This window comes from Tiliqua scincoides, chromosome 4, assembly GCF_035046505.1.
Source record: "Tiliqua scincoides isolate rTilSci1 chromosome 4, rTilSci1.hap2, whole genome shotgun sequence".
NCBI classification, from domain to species: Eukaryota; Metazoa; Chordata; class Lepidosauria; order Squamata; family Scincidae; genus Tiliqua; species Tiliqua scincoides.
In genome coordinates, this window is record NC_089824.1 from 220,481,728 (window position 1) to 220,504,775 (window position 23,048).

The 23,048-nt window shown below is 44.6% G+C and overlaps 1 protein-coding gene across 3 annotated transcripts in view; it reads right to left on the bottom strand.

Moving 5' to 3' along the window:
* RTEL1 (regulator of telomere elongation helicase 1) overlaps positions 1-23,048 on the bottom strand; it is a 110,011-nt gene that overhangs the window by 9,171 nt on the left and 77,792 nt on the right. For 2 of the 3 annotated variants that reach the window (XM_066624030.1, XM_066624028.1), the window contains exons 28-32: positions 21,110-21,258; positions 18,743-18,838; positions 16,058-16,268; positions 14,535-14,672; positions 2,475-2,597 (exon numbers count right to left, since the gene is read on the bottom strand). In XM_066624030.1, coding sequence (XP_066480127.1) covers positions 2,475-2,597; positions 14,535-14,672; positions 16,058-16,268; positions 18,743-18,838; positions 21,110-21,258 — 717 coding nt within the window. The remainder of the gene's footprint in view (positions 1-2,474; positions 2,598-14,534; positions 14,673-16,057; positions 16,269-18,742; positions 18,839-21,109; positions 21,259-23,048) is intronic. The other variant, XM_066624029.1, reaches the window with a different exon arrangement.

The following is a 23,048-nucleotide window of genomic DNA, read 5'->3' on the forward strand; positions in this document are numbered from 1 at the left end:
GGTTCTGGCACAGCGTCTAGTGTGGCTGAAAAGGCTAATCCGGGAGTGACAATCCCTTCCACACCGGGAGCAAGTGCAGTCTGTCCCTGGTCTGTCTCCCTGGCTATGGGCCTTCCTTCTTTGCCTCTTAGCCTCAGACTGTTGGCAAAGTGTCTCTTCAAACTGGGAAAGGCCATGCTGCACAGCCTGCCTCCAAGCGGGCCGCTCAGAGGCCAGGGTTTCCCACTTGTTGAGGTCCATCCCTAAGGCCTTCAGATCCCTCTTGCAGATGTCCTTGTATCGCAGCTGTGGTCTACCTGTAGGGCGCTTTCCTTGCACGAGTTCTCCATAGAGGAGATCCTTTGGGATCCGGCCATCATCCATTCTCACGACATGACCAAGCCAACGCAGGCGTCTCTGTTTCAGCAGTGAATACATGCTAGGGATTCAAGCACGTTCCAGGATTGTGTTGTTTGGAACTTTGTCCTGCCAGGTGATGCCGAGGATGCGTCGGAGGCAGCGCATGTGGAAAGCGCTCAGTTTCCTCTCCTGTTGTGAGCGAAGAGTCCATGACTCGCTGCAGTACAGAAGTGTACTCAGGACGCAAGCTCTGTAGACCTGGATCTTGGTATGTTCCGTCAGCTTCTTGTTGGACCAGACTCTCTTTGTGAGTCTGGAAAACGTGGTAGCTGCTTTACCGATGCGCTTGTTTAGCTCAGTATCGAGAGAAAGAGTGTCGGAGATCGTTGAGCCAAGGTACACAAAGTCATGGACAACCTCCAGTTCATGCTCAGAGATTGTAATGCAGTGAGGTGAGTCCACATCCTGAACCATGACCTGTGTTTTCTTCAGGCTGATTGTCAGTCCAAAATCTTGGCAGGCCTTGCTAAAACGATCCATGAGCTGCTGGAGATCTTTGGCAGAGTGGGTAGTGACAGCTGCATCGTCGGCAAAGAGGAAGTCACGCAGACATTTCAACTGGACTTTGGATTTTGCTCTCAGTCTGGAGAGGTTGAAGAGCTTTCCGTCTGATCTGGTCCGGAGATAGATGCCTTCTGTTGCAGTTCCAAAGGCCTGCTTCAGCAGGACAGCGAAGAAAATCCCAAACAAGGTTGGTGCAAGAACACAGCCCTGCTTCACTCCGCTTCGGATGTCAAAAGGGTCTGACATCCTAAATCTAAAGGATGCTAAAGTTCTGATGCTAAACTACAGAACTAATTAAAAGCATTTTGCAGTGTCAGTATTCAATCCAGGTCGGAATGGGGGGGTCAGTGGGGTCAGTTGGCATTGACCTATGATTTTGAGGGGGCCGACTCCCAGAGAGTTAAGGGACATTCTTTAGCACTAAATATTAAAATCTGAAAGTAGATTAAGACAGAAATTTCAAACTCAATGTTGTGTCATCAAAAAAAAATTCATGGTCAGACATTTACCTTGAGATTGGGCAATGTTTTTCCAAATATCATAAATGCATTGCACATTTTTCTTTCATTACCAGCAACTGTAGCCTCTGAGATGAGCTTTATTGTTCTAAAACAAATTTAAGTCATACTTTTGGTCCACAATGGTGAAGAATGGTGGCTGAATGGTTTAGCTATTTTGAACATCAACAGTGACAATACAATGTTGCTTGATTTTGCTGATGTTATTCATGAATTTTCCCAAAGAAAACATGTAAAGCATTTCTAAAGGTGAAGTGATGCTCATTTCTGATCTGAAATTCCCAATACAGAATGTATTTGGTGCTTCTCATTACAGTACTGTACTTTCAGTATCATCTTAGTAGCTAAATTTGCTGAAAACCGATTGAAGGGTTTAAGCGGGAGCTATTTTAAGCATTTTTGGGCTGGCATTTTGGCGAAATACTTGAAAAATACAGTTTGAAATGGGGCCTATGTTTCCCATCTGGCTGAGGCCTATATCCAGCCCCATATCCATGCTGCCGAGGAGGTAACTGCAGAAATGTTTCATTATTTCCTTTTTTATATGCATGCAAGAAATGCTACAAGCCCAGCCCATCAATGCACTCCTAGAATTTCAGGAATAATTTCCTAATGAGTTCTAACTTTCAAGATTAATGATGCAATCCTATGCATGTCTTCTTCAATGGGACTTACTCTCATGTAAGTACTACACAACTGCAGTCTAAATGCAGGAGAAAAGGAGAAGACATCCCATAGCAGAATATTTGCAAGGAGTCCTTCATGCATGGAGTGTTTTTGCAAGAGAATGCAAATGTCATTTCTTTTATTCCCATATATAAAGTACATTTAACAGAGAATTGGAACGCGAGGGTTTCAGTGAGGAATCAGTGAGGATTGCCTTTTTCCCCACAGCAACACCATGTGAAGATGTAGTTGTGTTCAAAAGGGCATTCTGGTAACCAGGCTGGGGAGAAGAGACTTGCCATTGTAAAATTCACTATTCTGCCACTGAAATGGCCACTTGCTTGTGAATGGCATGGCAAAGTAAGGGGAGGGGGCATTTTGGCATACCTGGCACACCTGTGACATCCAAACCAGAAGTTAGGTGGGCTCCTCCTTTGTTCAAATGGTGCTCAGAGGAGAGCTGTCCAGCTGAACCCTCCAAAAAGTTTGTTTTCTTCTCACATTCTTTCTCTAGTATTGAGAAGAGCCAGACAAGGAACAGATTAAATGAAAGTGGAAGAGTTCTTGAGAATGTGTGGGGGGGAACAAGCCTGATAGTCATAGCAAGGTGGCATTATCTTATATCCAGAAGCAATAGGAAAATCCCCTTTCATAGTCTGGGACTGGAGGAAGGAATAGAGTGAGAAAAGAACTTTTTCCTCTAGCCACTAGATAAAACACAGTTATCTCATAAACTGGAGGTGCCAAAAGAAAGTTTGCCAAATCAAATTTAAGGAGTGCTTAATATTTCTGGGTTATGTACAAACATGATACACAGTACAATTTGTAAGCTTGCAGTTAAGGCCTAAAGCAGAGCAAGACACAGGAAAAGAAGGGAAAGAAAAGTGAAAGGGGAAGAGAGACAATTGTGATAAGCCAGGGTAAATAGGGTGTGTTTCCAGAAAACACTTGAATGTAAAAACAGAGAAAACTAGCCTTGGGGGCAGGCGTTCTCAACCTTCTCAGGAATAAAACTCCTGAGAAGTTTGTGCAGGGAAAACGTGACCTCCAGGATTGTGCTGCTACAGGGGAAGGGGGGGGCTCTTTTGAACAAAACTCACCTGCTGCTGGGGTTTGGGAAGCTCCAAGAACCCCTTTGTAGAATGTAAAAAATGATTGCGACCCACTTCTAGTTTTGTGATTGCAACCCAGAAGTGGGTCAAGATAGTTTTTTTTTTTTTTTTTAAACATTCTACAAGCTTCAGGGAGCCCTGTACAGCCCCTTGGTCTGTTCAAAAAAGCCCCCCCCCTCCCGACAGCAGTATGACCTTGGGGATTGTGCCGCTGCCTTTCCCTGTCCCCCCACGCCTTAAGGGGTCAGATCCTGTGGCTCTCAGGCTGGGGCATCGCGATGCCACAATTTGAGAATCTCAGCCCTAGGGGGAAAAAAAACAAAGTTCCACAAATATGGAAGAACATGTTAGGATGTCCTGTCTACAACAGATTTACAGAAAAAAATAAAATTTCCATTTCTCCAGCAGCATCAAGAAGATATCCTGAAATGATGGGGACATCAAAGATGTCCGAGGGAAGGTTCTGAAAGAAAGCACACTGAATCACAGATATTACAGCTTGCAGCATCTCCCTGCCAAGACAGTACCTACAGAAGGTGAAGTGTCCACCTTATATTACCTGATGAACGTAGAACTAACAGTAGTACTGACTAATGCAAGACATGCCTACTTAGAAGTAAGTCTTACTCTGTTCAGTAGGAAAGCTGTTTGCCTGAGTCCCACTGAAGAGGCTCCAGGTACTTGCAGAGAGCGTCTACGCAGAATCGCAATGCGGATTCCGAGCCAACAGGTCCACCACTGATATGGTCTTCTCCCTGAGACAGCTGCAGGAGAAATGCAGGGAACTATAGCCACTCTTTGTAGCCTTCATAGACCTCACGAAGGCTTTCGACCTGGTCAGCAGGGACAGCCTCTTCAAGATTCTCCAGGCTCCTCAGTATTATCAGGTCTTTCCATGTGGACATGAAGGGCACTGTAGTCTTTGATGGCTCAACATCAGACCCCTTTGACATCCGAAGTGGAGTAAAGCAGAGCTGTGTTCTTGCACCGACCTTGTTTGGAATTTTCTTTGCTGTCCTGCTGAAGCATGCCTTTGGAACTGCAACAGAAGGCATTTATCTCTGGACCAGATCAGACAGAAAGCTCTTTAACCTCTCCAGACTGAGAGCAAAGTCAAGTCCAGTTGAAATGTCTGCGTGACTTCCTCTTTGCCGATGATGCAGCTGTCACCGCCCATTCAGTCAAAGACCTTCAGCAGCTCATGAACCATTTTAGGGAGGCCTGCCAAGACTTTGGACTGACAATCAGTGAAGAAAACACAGGTCATGGGTCAGGATGTGCACTCACCTTCCTGCATTGCAATCTCTGTGCATGAACTGGAGATTGCCCATGACTATGTGTACCTTGGCTCAACAATTTCCGGCACTCTTTCTCTCGATGCTGAGCTAAACAAATGCACTGGCAAAGCTGCTACCATGCTTTCCAGACTTACAAAGAGAGTACGGTCCAACATGAAGCTGATGGAACATACCAAGATCCAGGTCTACAGAGCTTCTGTCTTGAGCACACTTCTGTACTGCAGCGAGTCCTGGACTCTTCACACACAACAGGAGAGGCAGTTGAACACTTTCCACATGTGGTGCCTCCAATGCATCCTTGGCATCACCTGGCAGGACAAAGTCCCAAACAACATAGTCCTGGAATGAGCTGGAATCCCTAGCATGTACACACTGATGAAACAGAGGCGCCTGTGTTGGCTCGGTCATGTCATGAGAATGGGCGATGGTGGGATCACAAAGGATCTCCTTTATGGAGAACTAGTGCAGGGAAAGCGCCCCATAGGTAGACCACAGCTATGATACAAGGATATCTGCAAGTGGGATCTGAAGGCCTTAGGAATGGACCTCAACAGGTGAGAAACCTTGGGACACTCAGCCACTTGGAGGCAGGCTGTGCAGCATGACCTCTCCCAGTTTGAAGAGACACTTGGCCAACAGACTGAGGCAAAGAAGGAAGGCCCATAGCCAGGGAGACAGACCAGGGACACACTACACTTGCTCCCAATGTGGAAAGGATTATCACTCCCGTATCAGTCTTTCCAGCCACATAGATGCTGTTTCAGAACCACCATTCAGAGTGCGATACCAGAGTCTTCTGAGACTGAAGGATGCCGACGAGGATCTACTGTCAGGTAAGCGTGTACTGGATTGCAAGTTATGTCACTTTCATGTAAATTTTCACACATGAAGTATTGCTGAAGCAGCAATTCCCCAAACAGAATGGGTAGAAACACACTTAGATACCTGTTCCCCAATGCTGTCTAAGCTTCAGAGATGATGACAAGTAACCTTATTAGGACAGAACTGACATAGAGTCAGTTCTTGGTATCTGTGGGGGTTAGGTTCCTGGCAACATCAGCGGATACCGAATTGTGGGTAAGGATAATTGATCCTATGGGATCAATGGGGTTAGGGTAGCTTACCTGCCAGCAGTAGACCCTCAGCAAGGTAGCACAGATCTTCAAATGGCAGCCATAACTAGTATGGAGCCCTTTAAAACAGCTATGGGAAGCTTCAGAAAGCTAGCAGATAGTCGTGGGTGCCATTTTGAGGATCTCTGCAACCTTGCTGAGGCTCTCCACTGCCTTGCTTATGCCACGGATCACTTCAGGATGGCACAGAGACTGCAGGTTGCTGAGAACACTCCACAAATACTGAAGATATGTGGCAATCCTGCTCCCTGCAGATAAGCGAATCCGTGGGCAGCAAATTCGCATGTAGAGATAACTGTGTACGAATGTGTCATGCTGAATCAGACCTTTGATCCATTGAGCTCAGTATAGTTTACCATACTGGAAGCAGCTTTCCTGAGATTCAGACATGGGTCTTCCCTAGTTCTACCTGAAGATGCCAGGGATTGAAACTGTTGTGAAGCAGGGGGCTCTACCACTCAGCCTGGGCCTTCACTGACGGCATTTTATTCTCTTGAGAACACTGGGAGAAGGAGACAAACAAGTCATTATTGTGCCAAAATGCTCATTATGATACTCCACAGTCTTCCTGAATGCGTGCCAGAAGTTTTCTTGAGGATTTTAAGACTCTAAATGGGAAAAACCCCAGAGAGAGAACACCATGAATTCAAGCTGTGAGTAAACAGTAAATCATGGGATGAGGAACAGCCTTACAGCTAGGAAACACACAGAGTGCCTTGACCACAAAAAACAAACTCAACCCCAAGTCACACATGGTTGAAGTTAGGGGTGCTGGGAACAAAGTCTGCAAGAATTTTGTCTCGAAAGCAGTTTAATTAGCTAATTAAATTCAGGCACAGACAGGAATCAAGCAAACCACAGATTTAACTTCTGCTAGAAAATACTCAAAGTGAGCTCTCAGTCGGTTTTCCTTTGCTTGCAGGGGAGAATGGACCCAGACACAGCAGCCTGAGCAGGAGAACAGGGAGGATGGACCCAAGCCGGCAGCCTGAGTTAGGGAATAGCAGCCTGCAGATCTTGATTCTATCCTTCCAGAAGAAAACCCAAGATTTCTACTTGCACATGGAGCAAATAATTTCTAGTGCATAAAAATGAAGGCCTGCCACACATGCACCCTGTTTGTGGATGTCTTCTGTGAGGCTAGATCAGCAATCTCCAAATTGGAGACTGCTGTTCAAGGGGAAAGGTGTCCATGGTGTGACCGGCACTCACCATTCTGCCAGGGAGCCATCCTTCTCTGCCACCAGTCTCCCCCAAATTAAGCTCCATCCCTCTGTGCCTGTCCAGAAATCCGTGTTCAGTGGCTGGGTTACAGAACCCAGAAGCGATGGGCTGGAGCTCAGTTTGGGGGATATCAGCAATGGGGACAGACAGCTCCCCCATGAAACAGTAAGCGCTGTTCACACAGGGAGAGAAAAGGCAGGTCGCTGGATCTGGCCCACAGGACAGGGTCTAGAGAGCCCTGGGCTAGTTGAACAGACAACATCTGACAGAAAATCTAGTGATGCTAACTGTTACTTCTCAGCTAATACTGTAAGTATACAGATTCTGAGCAAAGGACCAAGTCATGTAATAAAAAGGTATGCAAGACCTGGAAGCTTTCAATAGACACAATTTGAAGGACATGAATCCTGGGCCAATGTGGTGCAGTTAGATTGACCCTCTTCCATATCTCTGGAGTCAGAGGCACTGCGGGCAGGAGAAAGCATACAGAAGCCTCCTTGACTAGGGAGATGTGAGCAGATACAAACTTTCTGACCCTTACAAAGGACAGCAAATCTTTGGATTGGATGACTGTGTGTGAAAGCAAATAACTTCAATCCCTGGCATTATGAATCACAGAATCAGTTGTCTAAAGATTATTAGGGTCCATCAGGCCCAGGTGTCTTCTGTTTAGCTAATTGTGACAACCTGTTGTGCGCCATCTTGATACACACAGTCCATATGAAATTCTCTTACACTGAGTTAGGCCATTATCCGACCCAGACTCACAATGGGTCTCCAAGATCTCAGGTAAAGGTCTTTCCCAACATTGCTACCAATTATCTTGTAGATGCATGGGACTGCATGCAAAATACTATATGTGTTTTCTAACTAAGCTGCAAGCTTCGGAAATCACCTCTGCTGCATAGCTAATTAAAAGCACATGAACCTTTGTTCTTCTTTGCACCTGAAAATTCTTACTTTTTTTAAAGCTAAAGAACACAAAGACACTGGTGGTGCTGGTGGCAAGAGCCTAATGTGACTGAACGGAGGCCAGGGTAACCCACTTGTGAGACCTCCAAGCTCAGCATCTACCTTGCAACCTGTAGGGTGCAGAACCGCAGATGGGAGCCCTACTTGGTGAGGTTCTCAATCCCTCCATGTCGGGCTAGGCTTGAGGTACCAACGGGAGCAACTTTATCACTTGTGGCATTGTTTCCTAGGGTTTATTTATTTCAAAACATTTATATCCCACTTCTTCTTACCCTGCAAGTGAAGAATGGGCATCATCGTGGGGAGAGTGAATTGCTGATCCATCTAAAGTCTCAATACCTGTAAGGTTTGGGAGCAGGATTAATAATCCATGAAGGGATTCAATCAAAAAGGCCTGGGGAGGCCCTACATGACTAAGACAAAATTGAACTTAAAAACCATGGACTTCCTGCTTCTTTCCCTAAGCCTGCTTTGCTGCTGGCGCCTTCCAGAGGACCAGGTGCCTCTTAGCTTTGTCCTGGGAGCAGCACTGAATGCCTTCAAGGATTTCTAGTTTCCTGAGCAGAAATGTGAATCAGAGACCTACTCAGGCTGGGTGGCTTAGAGTTTCTTTTTCCAGCTAAAATGCTGAAGTTGGCAAAAATGGCCCCAGACTGCCTGAGAGGAAAACACAGAAAGGGACTTCTCCTTGAACCAGAGGACCACTAAGAAAGTGGTTTTCTGATACATAAGATCAGGTAGTGCAGAGCATGAGCCTCATCTATAAAGCTAAACCATTTCCTCAGCTTTGCAGATTAGAAATATGGAGAAAACTGGACATAGTCAATATTTCTAAATATACCTAAAATAAAGAGGTAAGTGGTATGCAAAAATGGGCTGTTTGTGGTAAACCCAACACAAAAACATGGAGAAATGTTAAAGGGTTTGTTTTTGGGTGGGATGTGCTTGGAATTGCAGCCTGAAACTGATCTAGCAAGCTTTTGGATTTAAGTACCAGGCAGGAGAAGTTTAGATGGGCTTTAATTCTTGGTTATGTTGAAGCACCATATCAGCTTTTCCAATTTCACTTTTATATATTTAGCTTTCATAGATTTGCTTTGCTATCTCTACTCTAGATCAAAAAACCGTTTGACAAGTTTCAGTTACAATTTGCGGTCTGTGGTCTTTTCTGCTGGTTCAGCTTGCCTGTTGGGGTGTAAAAAGAACTCTGCTTCAGTACCCATACAGTGAAAAGTCTGAAAACTCTGAATTCCATATGCACCTGTACAACTCTCGGGGCCCTATCCTATGCGTATGAAATGTAAAGTGAAATTGGCAAAGTGAGGAGTGGAGTATTCCTTTTGGGCTTTTTCAAAGTCTTGAAACAATCTTGGGAGAGGGGAAATACTCCCTGGCTCTAGCCCACCAAACTTGCTAGAGAACTACTGCTAGACCTGTGGCCTATAAGATTTTACAGGATTCTGCCTAGTCTTCTAGGCCAGGAATGTCAAACATAAGGCCCAGGGGTCAGATGCAGCCCGTGGAAGCATTTTAGCTGGCCTTCAGGCTCTCAGCTGCTGAACAGTGCTAAGGAGTTACTGCTGAAAGGGCAGTCAACATGAAAATGGGGCTGACCCATATCTTGAAATATGGTCAATATTTGTGCATTTGCTCTTCTGTCATTTGCAGCTAATGAGTTCCTAAGCGAGAAAAAGTGCTTATTTTTGGATATGACCTGTTTAATGACATCACTTCCTGCCTAATGACATCACTTCTGGCCCTCAGCAGGCATGATGAATGCTATTCGGCCCTCTGTATAAAATGAGTTTGACACTCCGACTCTACGCTGTTTAAAACCCACCACAGACCCTTAAGAATAAGTAGATCTCACAGATAATTCGAGGGCAGGTTTTGAGACAAAAATCATGGAATTTTCTATGACCTTAGACAAGTTGGGGAGAGAGGGTAAACTATAAATTTGATGATAAATGTCTGATTTTACCCCTGGCCAGATCCTGAAAAATAACCTACCAGTAATTGTTACCTAAGAACTGTACAGTCTCTAATTTATTAAAAACACAGTAGAAGATCATAAGATACATTCTTATTCATTAACTTTTTAAATTCTGGTCTTCACAACCTTTCTGTAAACACTATTAGAGTAAATGCACTGTAAACAACATACCATCAAACAACATACCAGTAGAACCATGAATCAAATCCTTCTTTAAGGTGCCTTGTGTGTTAAGTCAGAGGCTCAACATATAACACATTACTTATAACACTAATTGGGAGTATGTAATTCAATTCACAGCAGAAAGACAAGCAATAAGGAATGAGCATGAGCAAACGTAGCTACACATTTGCAACCCAATTTACTCAGATGTAGACCCATTGCTTACCATGGGTGTTATTCTTAAGTAATGATGCACTGAATTGTAGCCTTGAACTTTTTTTTCAGGTGGAAAAGAGTATTACACCCTCTAGTTCAAAAACCAGACATCTGGCAAACATTTGCAAAATGGAATGAAGGTGCAGAAGGGAAGGAGGTCTGGTCTAGAGGGTAGAGCCTCCATTTGCCTGAAGATAACATCCACAAGGTCGCCTGTTCGAGGCCACCGGCACCGTGCAACCTTGAAGCAGCTGACAAGCTGAGCCGAGTTATTCCATCTGCTCTGAGCGTGGGAGGATGGAGGCCAGAATGTGAAACCAGATCAGAAAGAAACATCTGAATGTTGTGGTTCTTAAAAGATAGAACCTTCTTTCAATTGTAAAAATCCCTACGGGGATTTAAATAGCCTGCCTATGTAAACCACCTTGAATAAAGTCTTGGGGTAAGATGGTGGAATGCCTCATCAAAGATAGGATCTCAAAACACATAGATGAACAGGCCTTGCTGAGGGAGAGTCAGCATGGCTTCTGTAAGTCTTGCCTCACGAACCTTATAGAATTCTTTGAAAAGGTCAACAGGCATGTGGATGTTGGAGAACCCGTGGACATTATATATCTGGACTTTCAGAAGGCGTTTGACATGGTCCCTCACCAAAGGCTACTGAAAAAACTCCACAGTCAGGGAATTAGAGGACAGGTCCTCTCATGGATTGAGAACTGGTTGGAGGCCAGGAAGCAGAGAGTGGGTGTCAATGGGCAATTTTCACAATGGAGAGAGGTGAAAAGCGGTGTGCCCCAAGGATCTGTCCTGGGACCGGTGCTTTTCAACCTTCATAAATGACCTGGAGACAGGGTTAAGCAGTGAAGTGGCTAAGTTTGCAGACGACACCAAACTTTTCTGAGTGGTGAAGACCAGAAGTGATTGTGAGGAGCTCCAGAAGGATCTCTCCAGACTGGCAGAATGGGCAGCAAAATGGCAGATGCGCTTCAATGTCAGTAAGTGTAAAGTCATGCACATTGGGGCAAAAAATTAAAACTTTAGATATAGGCTGATGGGTTCTGAGTTATCTGTGACAGAGCAGGAGAGAGATCTTGGGGTAGTGGTGGACAAGTCAATGAAAGTGTTGACCCAATGTGCGGCAGCAGTGAAGAAGGCCAATTCTATGCTTGGGATCATTAGGAAAGGTATTGAGAACAAAACGGCTAGTATTATAATGCCGTTGTACAAATCTATGGTAAAGCCACACCTGGAGCATTGTGTCCAGTTCTGGTCGCCGCATCTCAAAAAAGACATAGTGGAAATGGAAAAGGTGCAAAAGAGAGCGACTAAGATGATTACGGGGCTGGAGCACCTTCCTTATGAGGAAAGGCTACGGCGTTTGGGCCTCTTCAGCCTAGAAAAGGGACATGATTGAGACATACAAAATTATGCAGGGGATGGACAGAGTGGATAGGGAGATGCTCTTTACACTATCACATAACACCAGAACCAGGGGACATCCACTAAAATTGAGTGTTGGGCGGGTTAGGACAGACAAAAGAAAATATTTCTTTACTCAGCGTGTAGTCGGTCTGTGGAACTCCTTGCCACAGGATGTGGTGATGGCATCTGGCCTGGATGCCTTTAAAAGGGGATTGGACAAGTTTCTGGAGGAAAAATCCATTATGGGGTACAAGCCATGATGTGTATGCACAACCTCCTGATTTTAGAAATGGGCTATGTCAGAATGCCAGATGCAAGGGAGGGCACCAGGATGAGGTCTCTTGTTATCTGGTGTGCTCCCTGGGGCATTTGGTGGGGCACTGTGAGATACAGGAAGCTGGACTAGATGGGCCTATGGCCTGATCCAGTGGGGCTGTTCTTATGTTCTTAAGAAAGGCGGTATATAAATACCTGTATTATTATTATTATTTATTCAAGGGTGCAGAAGAGTTGGGTGTGATCCTGCTAAAGAGAACAAGGCTTGCTTGATTTAAATGGAAGCCTTGAGCCCTAGCTTAATTTTTGCTCTGCCTATAGCCTGCAGCCTCGTTGCCAGGGAGATTAATAGCCCTCTAATTGTCTCTACATTGTCCTCTTGCTCTCCTCTGGGGATGTTTTTGGATCTGACTCTGCTCCAAGAGGAGCAGGTGTTGGCCTTGGCCAGGAGCACCCTTGCCCAGCTTTGGCTGCTGTACCAGCTGCAGCATTTCTTCAAGAAAACAGATGTGGCCAGTCATCAAATGCCTTGGTCACATCGCCTGGACTACTGACTTGTGCTCTTCATGTGGCTTGACTGTGTGAATTACTCAGAGACAGCAACTGGTTCAGAATGTTGCAGCCAGATTGTGGATGAGGACCACACAGTGGGAAGAGATTACTCCCACCCTTAAGAAACTGCACTAGTTGCTCATTCAGTTCCAGGTCTAATTCAAATTGCTCACTGTTATCTTCAAAACACAGTACAGTATACAGTTTGGGCCCTTAACGGTTTAAGAGTCAACTTCTGCCATATGAATCCACCAGACCATTAGGGTTTCAGGAGGGGCTCTGCTCTGCACACCATCACTGAGAGAGGTTCGAATGGCATGCAGGTGGAGCCAAACCCTCCCCTACATTTGAGACGCCTTGCTGTAAGGAGTTCAAGAGCTCGCTCGCCTTTAGCTTTTAGAAAATGCCCTCAAGATGCACCTGTTCATTAGCTTTGGGGTTGGGAAGCCGTGCTGCTTCCATGTCTACTGCTGTTGGAATGTTGCGGTTTGGTCAGTCTCAGATTACAATAAACACAAATTCAACAATTTAGTTAGTACAGGTAAGGGATCCATTCTCTGACTCTCCGCAGATACCAAACTCCACGGTTCCAGCCCTTTAAAGCTTCCGAAGGCAACTGGAGCTGAGCTCATAAGGCATTAAAAATGTCACTTCTGGTTTCTCTCTGGAAACCAGAAGTAGCAGTTTTTTCAGCATTTTGGTCATTCTGAAGCCTCTTCAGAAAGGCCTCTGGAGGTGACCGGAGCACAGCTCTGGTCACCTTCAAAGGTTTCAGGTGGGCCCAAATCTGACTCACCATGGGTCCAGAGGACCCAAGCCGAGCCAGATCCATGGAAATAAAATCCGGAGATGAACAGGCTCCACCTGTAAATTGTTTTTATACTCTTTTACCTTTGTTCACCACTTTGGGACTAACCAGTGAAAAGTGAGCTAAACAGATATCTCCTTCAGTTTTAAAGTGGTTCTTTTCTTCCCTTTTGGGGGGAGGCATTGTCTGTAAATGGTTCAGGAGAGTTTCAGTCAAGGCCATGCATCTCCACAGAGGCAGAAAACACAATTGGCTAGACTAGAGGATGAAGCCCCTCTCTTGAAAAGAAGTTGTTGCTCTGTTCCCACCTCAAATACCAGAGAAAGAAAAGTCCTCCTGATTCTGACTGAAAACATACTTAGATTCACCATGGTGCTATTACAGTCTACTCCTGGCAAGGCAGGTGCACTTTACCTCATCTGAGAGAAGGAAAACTCTGATCCCAAACCTCCACTGCCTTGTGGCTACATCCAGTTACGGAAAAGGCTTCAGGAGTCAACCTCGAGGCAAAATCCGGAGCCAGAGTCCCTGAGGCAGTTCATGGCTGAACACAGTCACGTTCTGGCAACTCCTGCGACGCCGCTAGAACCAACCGTATTGGCCTCTGCCTTTCCATTGGACCATTTCAGCGACGTGGAGAGGGGGGATTTGCTGCATGGGTAACAGCCTATCCTCCATACCTACTTTACCCAGGCTTCGCGCACTGGAGAGGACACTCTGTTCCAGAGCGTGACACCATAGTCTTCCGAGACTAAAGGATGCCAACACGGATCTCTCTGACAAATCCCTAAAACCTCAAACGACTTGGTCAACTCTAAGTACATTCAGTGTGGAACTACAACAAGCAATTAAAAGGTAAGAATAAAAGCAGGTTGCTGTTACAACAGTCAAATTGTGATGAATTCTTGTTCAGTGCCAAGACCAAACAATCCCCTTGACCCAAACTCTCACAGTATATTGGGCAGTTTCTTACCAGCAAGTGGGAATGAAGTGTGAATATCTTCTTACTCACCCCCATGACTGAGGGCGTGGGAGAGAAACAATGTGTGCTCTACTTTAGCTCTCCTGCCTGGTTTTTACCAGGAAGAAAAGAAGAAGAGAACACACCTTTGTACATCCCACTGTACTGACCAGATTGGAAGTGCAATTACAGATGCACTCACAAGAGTCAAAATGAGAAGAGGAGCAGCAGTTCTCACTTCCTTTAATTCAGAACAATAGGAAATGACAGAAACTGCAGACTTAGGGCTTCAGATTTCTCAAGGAAGGCGATTCTCACCTGTGTTCTTGGCCAGCAGCAGCCTCTCCTCTCGTAGCAAGCTGTGCTCAGGTTTATAGCCACAGCCCATTCCAGTCAGGCAATGGCAGGCTTCATCAAACTGCTTTTTGTGATGTGGCCGAACAAACTGGTAAAAATCTTGCAATTAAGAAAAGAAGATTAGGTTCAGTGACAACATACACAATCACAGACTACTATGTAGCACAATCCATTCAGAAACTGCTACATTTTCAGATACCTGTCGTCCTCACCAGAATCCAGACCACTCTTCAGGTTCTGAAGAATGATCAGGGAGGAAGCAAGACTGCAGCAGTGGCAACAAATTCCTGTCAATTCTCAGCCAGCTGGAGCTTAAGCTACTGCCACCTCCCCCTCTTCAGGCTCCTCTCCACCTTGTGGAACAGTCTCACAAGGATAACAATGTGGCAGGGGCTTCTGCTGTCATTGCTATTCCTTCTGGATAAATGATCCCAAAAGAACGTGACCCAGAGGTGATGGGGAGCTGCAATGCAAAAGGGGGAGCAACCAGCCCCACACTTCAGGAACACTTGGGATGTCTCCCCCCCCCCCCAAGCACACAGCATTAATTCCTTCTATAAGGGCAATAAGGAACAGTTTCAAGTTTGCACAGAATTCAATGGACTAATTATGCCCTGTGCAGGTGGATCAATCCAGATAATCCACTGCCCAACCCCACTCTCCAGTTCTACTGCTCACACCTCCAAATTCAGTCGCCAGTCCCACTACCCCCAACAGTTTGTGAACATGCACCTCCTTCAGCACATTCCAGTGCACAACAGCCAACCCAGTGTGAAAATTCACTATCTTGCTGGACCTGTCTAAATGGCTTTTTAAAAAAATGACTTGTCCAGGAGAATCCTGAGAGCAGAACTTCTCCAATCGCAGCATTTTCTCTGCTGACCACTTCATAAGAATCAATGGTAGAGCTGCAGAAGGAAGAAGAAAGTCCTGTTGTCCTCCTCCTCCTCCTATGTGTTCTTTAACCTTGCAAAAGAGTCGTGGAGTGGCCACAAAGATGCTGGTGCATGGGGGTACCCCCCCACCAGCTCACTGCTTTTCATCTGACACAAGGGTTCAAACAGTCTCATGGCTGGTGCCATCCTAATTCTTCCACCCATTGATTTCACTGGATGATCTCCGGTTCTAGTAGCGGGAGAAGAGAAAAAAAAACTCCATCCCATGCATCATTTTGTAAGTCCCAGGACTTCAATGACCAGGTCTTGGTCATTCATTTCAGAGGTATATCCTATTTTTCAATATGGTGACTTTTTCCCAAGATGGATTTTTTTTTGTTTTTTTCAGTATGTTTATCACAGCCTTGCAAATGAATACATTCTGCATTTTTCAGTTTCTCATTCTAAATGCTAATTTCACTGGACTACAAAGTGCAACTACCATAAAGTTTTCTGTACTGTACTGTACTTTGCAAAAATGCTCATAAGGGGGAACACACCAGGCTTTTCACATCATGCGCATAGGACCTATTCATATGATTACAATACCTCTCAACAGGGCATGCTTTTCTTGGTTTTCAGCAAAAAGCACACTCATCTGAGATAACATAGTATCGAAGTCATCTGTGTTCTTGTACTGCTGGAGAGCTCGTGAGAACGTGTCAAAATTCAGCTTGCTCAAGGACTGCTTGACGGTTGCAATGAAAGCTGCAGCCCTGGCTTTTTTGGACTCCGCAGGGTCTGGCAGTCTACTGGCCTGCTGTAATTTTAAAAAGAGAGAAGGAGGTCTGGTACAGGAAGTATCCTTTGATGTGCTGTCTCTGAGTACAATTCCCTCCCTCCTCTAAGAATTGCTTAGGGATAAAGAAAGGCTTAGACCTCTCTTCCCCACCATGGCAGCTGCAGTAAAGAATTGGGCAAACAGCATTCTCCAAGCCCCAATTCAACTGCTGAATCTCTGCAGAGGTGATAGAAAAAGGAAAAGCAACCAGAACAGGGCGCAATCTTAACCCCATATGTCAGTGCTTTCCAGCACTGGCATAGCGGTGCCACTCACAGAGGCCTCGTCAAAGTAAGGGAATGTTTGTTACCTTACCTCAGAGCTGCATTGCCCTTATGTCAGTGCTGGAAAGCACTGATATAAGGAGTTAGGATTGCACCCACAGTCACGTACCTCATTTCTCCTTTGCGGGTTCCCACTTTTCTAAGATCCTTTCATCACTAGAGGACCCAAGACTAATTAGTTTCTCTCCTCCATACTCATCATTAAAGCCCAGCTAGTTCAGGATACTGGTACAAATTATTAATTATTGCAGCGTCTCATCTCTTCTTTTTCGAATGAGTATTTATACATAGTAATATACATGAGCAAAATGTATATCCTGCTGACCAGCCCAAAGAAGTATTTACAGTAGTTGGTAGTATGAAGACTAGGCTCTGGTACACTGAACCAACAGGAGCTCTGCTATAATGTGGAACTCTCCAGACTGGCAGAATGGGCAGCAAAATGGCAGATGCGCTTCAATGTCAGTAAGGGTAAAGTCATGCACATTGGGGCAAAAAATCAAAACTTTAGATATAGGCTGATGGGTTCTGAGCTGTCTGTGACAGATCAGGAGGGAGATCTTGGGGTGGTGGTGGACAGGTCGATGAAAGTGTCGACCCAATGTGCGGCGGCAGTGAAGAAGGCCAATTCTATGCTTGGGATCATTAGGAAGGGTATTGAGAACAAAACGGCTAGTATTATAATGCCGTTGTACAAATCTATGGTAAGGCCACACCCGGAGTATTGTGTCCAGTTCTGGTCGCCGCATCTCAAAAAAGACATAGTGGAAATGGAAAAGGTGCAAAAGAGAGCGACTAAGATGATTACGGGGCTGGGACACCTTCCTTATGAGGAAAGGCTACGGCGTTTGGGCCTCTTCAGCCTAGAAAAGAGACGCCTGAGGGGGGACATGATTGAGACATACAAAATTATGCAGGGGATGGTCAGAGTGGATAGAGAGAGGCTCTTTACACTCTCACATAATACCAGAACCAGGGGACATCCACTAAAATTGAGTGTTGGGAGGGTTAGGACAGACAAAAGAAAATATTTCTTTACTCAGCGTGTGGTCGGTCTGTGGAACTCCTTGCCGCAGAATGTGGTGCTGGCGTCTAGCCTAGATGCCTTTAAAAGGAGATTGGACAAGTTTCTGGAGGAAAAATCCATTACGGGTTACAAGCCATGATGTGTATGTGCAACCTCCTGATTTTAGAAATGGGTTATGTCAGAATGCCAGATGCAAGGGAGGGCACCAGGATGAGGTCTCTTGTTATCTGGTGTGCTCCCTGGGGCATTTGGTGGGCCGCTGTGAGATACAGGAAGCTGGACTAGATGGGCCTATGGCCTGATCCAGTGGGGCTGTTCTTATGTTCTTAACTGGGAAAAGGACATCCAGGGCTGTAGAGGAAAGCAGTCAAACACTTGATACAAAGAATAAGTTCTCCTAGATATGCAAGATTTACCTTGCTCAACTTGAGCATTGGTTCATCCCTCTCTTTCTGAAGGTACCACAATTTGGGCCTGGCTTCGTGACTGCCCCATAAGTATCAGAACATGGGATATTTAAGGACCTAATTCTGTATGCTGGTGATTTTCCCCAAGTATTTGTATTTTGGTTCTTTGTTATCATTTCAGGAAGGTCAGGTGTTTTCTGAACAGTGCGATTCTCTAAGGACCGAAAGTATGCCTGAATTTGCATCAGATAATCCCCTAGCATTCCAACTGCATTTCCCCATATGTATTCTACAACATACCCCCCCCCCCCGAAGGCCCAATGATTCCATGGGGATTTCCAGAAAGAAACACATGTGCAATATAGCTTCCTGGAAGTGGAGTGTATAGAGCCAAATGCCCAATAATGGCAGGGAGGAAGAGAGAGCATGCCTTTAGTCTGAGAACTTCACCGCTAAGGACAATACCCCATTTTGTAATGCTGCATTTCTGGAGCAAACCTCAAAGCAATATTGAAGTCTCGCAATCTAATCCAGAGTAATAGCCAGTGAGAGTGAAACTCCACATTCAATCCTAACATATAATCAATTGTTTTGACTGACATTGAAAAACATAATCCTTAGTGAATATCATTATTAATTTACTTGTATCTTTTAAAAAATAAAAAATAAAGACTCCTTATGCCAAAGTGTGCATTTCAATTATGTCTTTTCATCTTCAGCTTCAGTGCCACGTACCAGATTGCTGACAATCTTGATTTTCTTCTTGCTTTCTTTCTGCCCATCCATAAGTTTCTTTTCATACAGAAGGGAGAGAGTTGACAACTGTTTTGCCTGCAACAATAACAGCATTAATAAATCCTCTCCCTTCCTTTTGGAGTTTTTTTGGCATTAAAAACATGCAGTCTTGCTCTGACATTTCTCAAGGATACAGAACAAGTTTGACTCTCTTTAGGTCATATAGCACTCAAAATTTGAGTTTCTGGGACTGCTCACTTAATAGAGAAGAATCCGACAGGAACAAAGGAATGAGGTGTACCAGTGACCTTGAAACAGAACACAGAGAAAGAAGCATCATGTCTGTATGTCTGGAATTTCCCCAATTAGAGATTAAGGCTGACATTTCAAAGTCAAGTGGCATCAAGATCAGTCATCACCCTGCTTCCTCCCACTTTATTTGACTTAAGATATTTTTCTACCCCAGAGACAGTATAAAAATTCCTCACAAAACCTCCCACCCCTTTCTTATTAGGCATAAAGACCAAAAAAACCCTATAGACCAAGATAAAAAACCCTATAACAGAAAAAAAATGCTGACAACATAAAGAGAATGAGGCCAAAACACTGCTCAAATGAAAAGTCTTTTGCAAATACCAAGACAGAAAAGCTATTGAGAACTTACATTCTTTAAAAAAAAAATAATACAACTGAGATGTTCTGAAATGCCTCTCTTAGACAACAGGCTTTGCCTCTGACATGCCCCCACAAAAACTGATAACCACATTCTGTGTTCAATACATTGAGAATAGGGTAGCCATGCTTCAATACAGAAAAAAGGACATTTTGAAGATACTTGCTAACTTCCATTCTTGGGGTTCTGGGGTAAGGAAGCATTTCAACAGCTTCCCCATCAATTTACTCAGAAGGGAGAGGGACACAGAGCTAGCATCCTTCTCCCATGCTCCTGCTTTGCCTCTGTAGGGTGCTGAAGGAAAAAAAGCAGACAGGAGCCATTGCATTGCAACTGGAGGCAGAGAAGATAGGAGATGGAAGAGGCCTCACAGAAACCAATGTAATGCATTACATTCAACCCTGCATGAAGAGAAATGGAAACTGGTGAGTCGGGAGTAAAGTCTGGCCCATCCTGGAACCACTGGAGAAATACAAACAGCACAGGCTGAGTCTAGCATCCGTGGTGGTTCCATTCCCAGAACCTCCACAGATGCCAAAAATCGAATTAAATTACATCAGTTAAAAAAAACAATGTCCTTTTCCTCAGTGGTTTAAAAAAGATCCTTATTTACCATGGTAATGTGGGAGAGTAGCAGCAGACAGGCAATCAATCAACAGCTTAGCAAGCGACCCCTTCCTTCCCTCTGACAAAATGCAAAGAGAATGCAAAGGGAAGGTGATAATCTTTTGTGCTTTTTCCAGTGGGAAGGGAGGGGTCACCTGCCTTGGAGTAAACTGAAACTAAGCTGTTCTAGGCCCTTGGGGAGAGTTTGATTGATTGATTGCTGTCACTCTCCTGCATGACAGTGGTAAATGAGGCTGAGTAAAGAAAAGGTTTTTCCTTTAATTTAAAGGGCCCCCCTCATTTCGATATGATAAAACCTCAAGTGAAAAATCTGTGGATAATTAGGTTATACCTGTATCTACAACATTAAAATTAAACTAATATCAGCCTGGATCAAAATATGTGCTTGAGTGCGCCCAGTATAATTTTTTATTTCTTCCTTCTGAATGACAGATCCTTATGCCATAAAACTGGGTAAACCCAAGCACATCTCTGGATACAAACCAAGGTCTGGATCCCAAAATAGGTCATGATTACAAAAAGTGCAAAAAATCTGTATTGCCATCCCATTTCAAAGAGACTCAGAGAAGAGGTATATACATCTTTCCAAATAAATAAGTAAATAAATAATTCAAAGAGCACCTGAAAATAAAAATAAGCCTCATTATGCTCTGGAAAGCGGAGCCAGCTTCTGGCTTCACTGACAAATTCCTCAATCCTTGTGTGAACTCAAAGGCCCATTAAGGGCAAGTTCCAGCTGTTAGTTGCATGCTTAAATAATCCTACTGAAATCAATGGAAGTTTTGTGCTTAACTGAAGTGGGCCTAGGTAATTAAAGGATGCAGTCTTATGTTTTATTATTTGGCACTGAACACAACTCCCTATTAGCATTACTGTGCTGTGTGCTACAGGGCAAGGAAGAAGCAGCTTTTTCCCTACTGCCACTAAAATTGAGCATTTATTAATTAAATTTTGCCCCACTTTTCTCTCAGATGGGCACTTAAAGCTGCTTGTAAACTATATAAAAGTATATGTAAAAACAGTTGCATAAACAATGAAACATAACTAAAACCAGTGAAAAGTCATACCTGTTCTTCTCCCAACAAACCATCTTCCTCCCTGGCCTTTCTGCACCTCCTTTCATTGTGCTCCAGGGCATCCAAGAGACTACCAGGCTGCATTCTTGAGGAGTTTGGACCTTGATCATACTGTACACACAGGCTGGTCATTCCTTTATCTGACACAAGATACACAATCTATAAGCACTTCCCTTCCATTCCCTTACTGCGGTGGGCAAAACCCAGACCTCGAGCCATCTGTGGCCCTCAGGGAACCCCCAATCTGGCCAGCAGGGAGCCCCCAGTCTCCAATGAGCCTCTGGCCCATTGGAGACTGTTGGAGTCCATGCTGGCCTGTGACTGCTTATATCTCCATGTGTTTCTGGCTTGGTCTGTATGCTTTCACTGTACAAGAAGTGTGTGGCAAGAAGTTCATTGTTCTCATATGGTTCTACATGCCTATATTATAGCGCTCCTGTGTATTATAAATAAGCTCAGTAAAATTCATTCATTCATATAAGTTCTGTATTCATTTATGTAAATTTATGTAAATTTATTCAAATTCAAAATGTAAATTAATTTTTCCCAGGCACCAACAGTGTCAGAGAGATGATGTGGCCCTCCTGCCGAAACGTTTGCCCATAAGAACATAAGAAGAGCCCCGCTGGATCAGGCCAAAGGCCCATCTAGTTCACCTTCCTGTATCTCACACGTAGTTGGCAACCTTCAGTCTCGAAAGACTATGGTATCGCGCTCTGAAAGGTGGTTCTGAAACAGCGTCTAGTGTGACTGAAAAGGCCAATTTGGGAGTGACAATCCCTTCCACACTGGGAGCAAGTGCAGTCTGTCCCTGGTCTGTCTCTCACAGCTGTATCTCACAGCAGCCCACCAAATGCCCCAGGGAGCACACCAGATAACAAGAGACCTCATCCTGGTGCCCTCCCTTGCATCTGGCAATCAGAGGCAGCTTGCCTCCAAAACCAGGAGCTTACACATACCTACTATGACTTGTAACCCATAATGAACTTTTCCTCCAGAAATTTGTCCAAAGCCCTCTTTAAGGCATCCAGGCAAGACGCCATCACTATATCCTCTGGCAAGGAGTTCCACAAATTACACGCTGGGTAAAGAAATATTTTCTTCTGTCTGTCCTAACTCTCCCAACACTCAGCTTTTGTGGATGTCCTCTGGTTCTGGTGTTATGTGAGAGGGAAAAGAGCGTCTCTCTATCCATTCTATCCTTCCCCTGCATAATTTTGTATGCCTCAATCATGTCCCCCCTCAGGCTCCTCTTTTCTAGACTGAAGAGGCCCAAACGCTGTAGCCTTTCCTCATAGGGAAAGTGCCCCAGTCCAGTAATCATTTTAGTTGCTCTCTTTTGCACCTTTTCCATCTCCACTATATCCTTTTTGAGATGTGGCGACCAGAGCTGGACACAATACTCCACGTGTGGCCTTACCATCGATTTGTACAATGGCTTTACAATATTAGCTGTCTTAGTCTCTTCCTTACTGGTTTCTCTCTGGCTGAGAGATAGTCAAGTACATAAGAGGGAGAGGAATATAGCATCTAATTTAGACTACCCAGAACACCACCATGGGAGGGGGCCACAGCTTAGTGACTGAGCACATGCTTTGCAAGCAAAAGATGCCAGGTTCAATCCTTGCCATTTCCAGATCAGAAAGACCCTCTAATTCCAAGAGGACCACTGTCTATGTAGACAATGCTGAGTTAGATGAACAAATGGCCTAACTCAGTGTAAGATAGCTTTCTGTAAACTCCTAGAGTGAAATACAAACTTCTGTCCTGGAAGAGGTTAGTCTCTACTTAAACACATGACCAACAAAGGACTGGACTTCTGAAAAGCCAACAATCCTGGTACAAACATGTGATAGACTCACCTCCCATTCTGTCTGTGCATGAGCCAGTGCTCTGGACTTCCAAACAACACAAAGGCCAGTGACTTGTA